Source organism: Pteropus alecto, unplaced genomic scaffold (assembly GCF_000325575.1).
Source record: "Pteropus alecto unplaced genomic scaffold, ASM32557v1 scaffold177, whole genome shotgun sequence".
NCBI classification, from domain to species: domain Eukaryota; kingdom Metazoa; phylum Chordata; class Mammalia; order Chiroptera; family Pteropodidae; genus Pteropus; species Pteropus alecto.
In genome coordinates, this window is record NW_006442207.1 from 838110 (window position 1) to 839137 (window position 1028).

The window sequence follows — 1028 nt, forward strand, 5'->3', positions numbered from 1 at the left end:
TCTTCAGAAGCCGGCCAGGCTCCCCGTCGTCCAGGCAACCAGATTGAGAACGCGCGTGCGCAGCCAAACTCTCTTATCACGTGAGGCCGGGACAGGGGCGGGGCCGAGGAACGCTCCTCCGGACTCGTCGCCCCTCCCTCCTCTTCGCGGGGTTGGCCGAGGCGGGGCGAACCTCTGCCCTATTGCGTGCGGTGACTCACAGCTCCCGCCCCTTTTCGCTTGGCTTTCTCGCATTTCGTTCGTCGCACCACGTGCCCTCCTGGCCGCACCCCCAGCTGCCCTTTCCAACTGCCTGTTGGAAGCTGCTGTGAAATGTCGTGAAGGGCGCTGCCGCTTTACGGTTGCCTCTCCCAGACCGGAGCCCGGGAGCGCCCACCGCCGTCAATCCTGTCTCTAAGAGTCGGCCCGGCGGAGAGTGAGAGATCCGGTGCACCGCTGCTCTCCCCGCTGCGCCTGTTCCGGCCCCCGGCGATGTGAGCTCGAGGAGGCTGCGGTGCCCCCTGGCCCGGGGTTGAGACGGACGGCAGGTGCCTGTGAGGCGGGCGGGTGCTGGGGGCCAGCAGGATGGAGGAAAGCATGGAAGAGGAGGAGGGGGGCAGCTACGAGGCGATGATGGACGACCAGAACCACAACAACTGGGAGGCCGCTGTGGACGGCTTCCGGCAGCCCCCGCCCCCCCCGCCACCCCGCTCGTCGATCCCAGCCCCTGCCCGAGAGCCTCCGGGGGGGCAGCTGTTGGCGGTGCCCGCGATCTCGGTGGACAGGAAAGGCCCCAAGGAGGGGCTCCCAATGGGGCCGCCGCCACCGCCGGAGGCCAATGGGGTGATCATGATGTTGAAGAGCTGCGACGCGGCCGTGGCCAAGGCGGTCCCCGCCCCCACCCCCAGCTCCACCATCAACATCAACACCTCCACCTCCAAGTTCTGTGAGTCCAGTCTTTCCCCAGCAGACTTGACTTTCCTCCTCCCCACCCGGACGCCGAATCCGCCCCTTTGGGTGCAGCCCCACTTCCTTTGTTTCCGGCCTGT

The 1028-nt window shown here is 67.5% G+C and overlaps 1 protein-coding gene across 2 annotated transcripts in view; it reads left to right on the forward strand.

Annotated features, from left to right (window-relative positions):
- The first annotated feature begins 223 nt into the window (after positions 1–223).
- CACUL1 (CDK2 associated cullin domain 1) overlaps positions 224–1028 on the forward strand; it is a 63436-nt gene continuing 62631 nt past the window's right edge. Inside the window, exon 1 of one of the 2 annotated variants that reach the window (XM_015596365.2) lies at positions 224–925. In XM_015596365.2, the coding sequence (XP_015451851.1) occupies positions 565–925 (361 nt within the window). In that variant the 5' untranslated portion in view covers positions 224–564. The remainder of the gene's footprint in view (positions 926–1028) is intronic. The other variant, XM_006920823.3, reaches the window with a different exon arrangement.